Source organism: Neophocaena asiaeorientalis, unplaced genomic scaffold (genome assembly GCF_003031525.2).
Source record: "Neophocaena asiaeorientalis asiaeorientalis breed wild unplaced genomic scaffold, Neophocaena_asiaeorientalis_V1.1 scaffold427, whole genome shotgun sequence".
NCBI classification, from domain to species: domain Eukaryota; kingdom Metazoa; phylum Chordata; class Mammalia; order Artiodactyla; family Phocoenidae; genus Neophocaena; species Neophocaena asiaeorientalis.
Genome location: NW_020172280.1, coordinates 5462661 through 5464139, shown reverse-complemented (window position 1 = coordinate 5464139; position 1479 = coordinate 5462661). Strand labels below are relative to the sequence as shown.

Genomic DNA, 1479 nt, shown 5'->3' with positions numbered 1-1479 from the left:
CTGCGAGCCAGAGCCGGGGCCGGAGCCAGAGGCGGAGCCCGCCTCCCTGCCATTCTCGGGCTCGCGCGGCGGCTCCGACTCCTCGGTGGCGGCCGCGGGGGGACCGAGGCCCGGGGCTGGGGGCCGGCCCGGAGCCTGGGGTTCGGCCTGAGGCCCGTCCCGGGGCCGTGGGGCGGCGGCGGGAAGGCCTCTTCGGGAAGGAACGGGCTCGTGGTCCCCGCCGCCGTCGTCCTGCCCGGGAGGGCGGCCTCGGGCTTTCTCCGGCCCCTCCGCCATCGTCGCCTCAGCAGCACGCTCGGGCGGTCCTGTCACTGCGCCTGTCTCACTCCCCCACTGGCCCCTCCCCAACCGCCCGGTAGCCACCGCTGCAGCCGCAAGCGTCAACAATTCGCCACCGGAAGCGGAAACCCACCCCCTCGTCGGCGTCGCCGGCGCGGGGCGGAGCCAGGAGGCGGGGCGTGAGAGTGGGCCTTGGTGCTCAGAGCCTTGGGAGGCAGGAGGAGGACTCCTCGCCTGGGCGTGGGCTTATCGCTTGAGGGGCCCAGACTACCACCCGTCCCCCAGACACACACCTCTTGTGGTTTTAATGAAGTTGGAGGCCCGAGGCTTCTCCAGATAATCTCACGGGATGTGGACTCAGGCTGCTCCGGGAGAAAGAGCTGATGGAAGAAGAAGATTTCAGAGAGAGGTCCCAGGGCTCGGCGCCGCCTTTTCTGTTTGGGACCGCGACAGTTTTGGTCTCTAGGCACAGGGCTTGTTACTTGTTTCCGCCTGCGTTCATTCCAGTTAACTGGTCCTCGCCCATCTGTACTCAAGGTGATATGAGGCATATCCCCTTAGAGGATAAGAAATTAATAACCAAACCATACTGGGATCTATCAAGATAGTATGGCTCAGCGGCAGAGATCTTGATTGTAAGAGAAAAGAGGAGTTATGTTGATTTAAGAGCTAGACTCTGTCCTTATCCTGGAGCTGACCTGTGTCCATAATATCTTACTCTCCACTGCTGCAGACACAAGCCTACTTCAGCAAAATTGTGCCTTTCCTCAGACCCGTTATCTCAACCTTTGGCGCCTGCCTTTTATTTTCTGTTAAGGCAAGGCCCCGTTCATATCCCAGGGCTTTGGAGCCTCCTCTGAGTACAGAAGCCCAGGCACGATTTCCCCTTCCTCTGAATTATATATGGCACCTTACATATGTATAGTTTAATACACCTTCCTATGTCCTTAAGTTGGTTAAGTGATAGGAATATATCTTTGTATCCCCAGTCCCATACAGGAGATCTACAGGGGCCAGGTATCGGGGGTTATACTTGTTAACAATGATTCCCATAATCACTCTTGACTTTGCTCTGGGAGATGAAAGTAAAAGGCTTAACTTTTGCCCTGAAGGAGCTAATGATGTGGTTAAAGGGAAAGACTTTCATGAAACACTCGAAGACCTATTTAAGACAATACCAATATAATATGAGTCCAAAAT

The 1479-nt window shown here is 56.6% G+C and overlaps 1 protein-coding gene across 1 annotated transcript in view; it reads right to left on the bottom strand.

Moving 5' to 3' along the window:
* The window catches only part of FAM8A1 (family with sequence similarity 8 member A1), a 9120-nt gene extending 8757 nt beyond the window's left edge, over positions 1–363 (bottom strand). Inside the window, exon 1 of the mRNA XM_024764141.1 lies at positions 6–363. Within this exon, the coding sequence (XP_024619909.1) occupies positions 6–276 (271 nt within the window). The 5' untranslated portion in view covers positions 277–363. The remainder of the gene's footprint in view (positions 1–5) is intronic.
* Between the last annotated feature and the right edge of the window lie 1116 nt (positions 364–1479).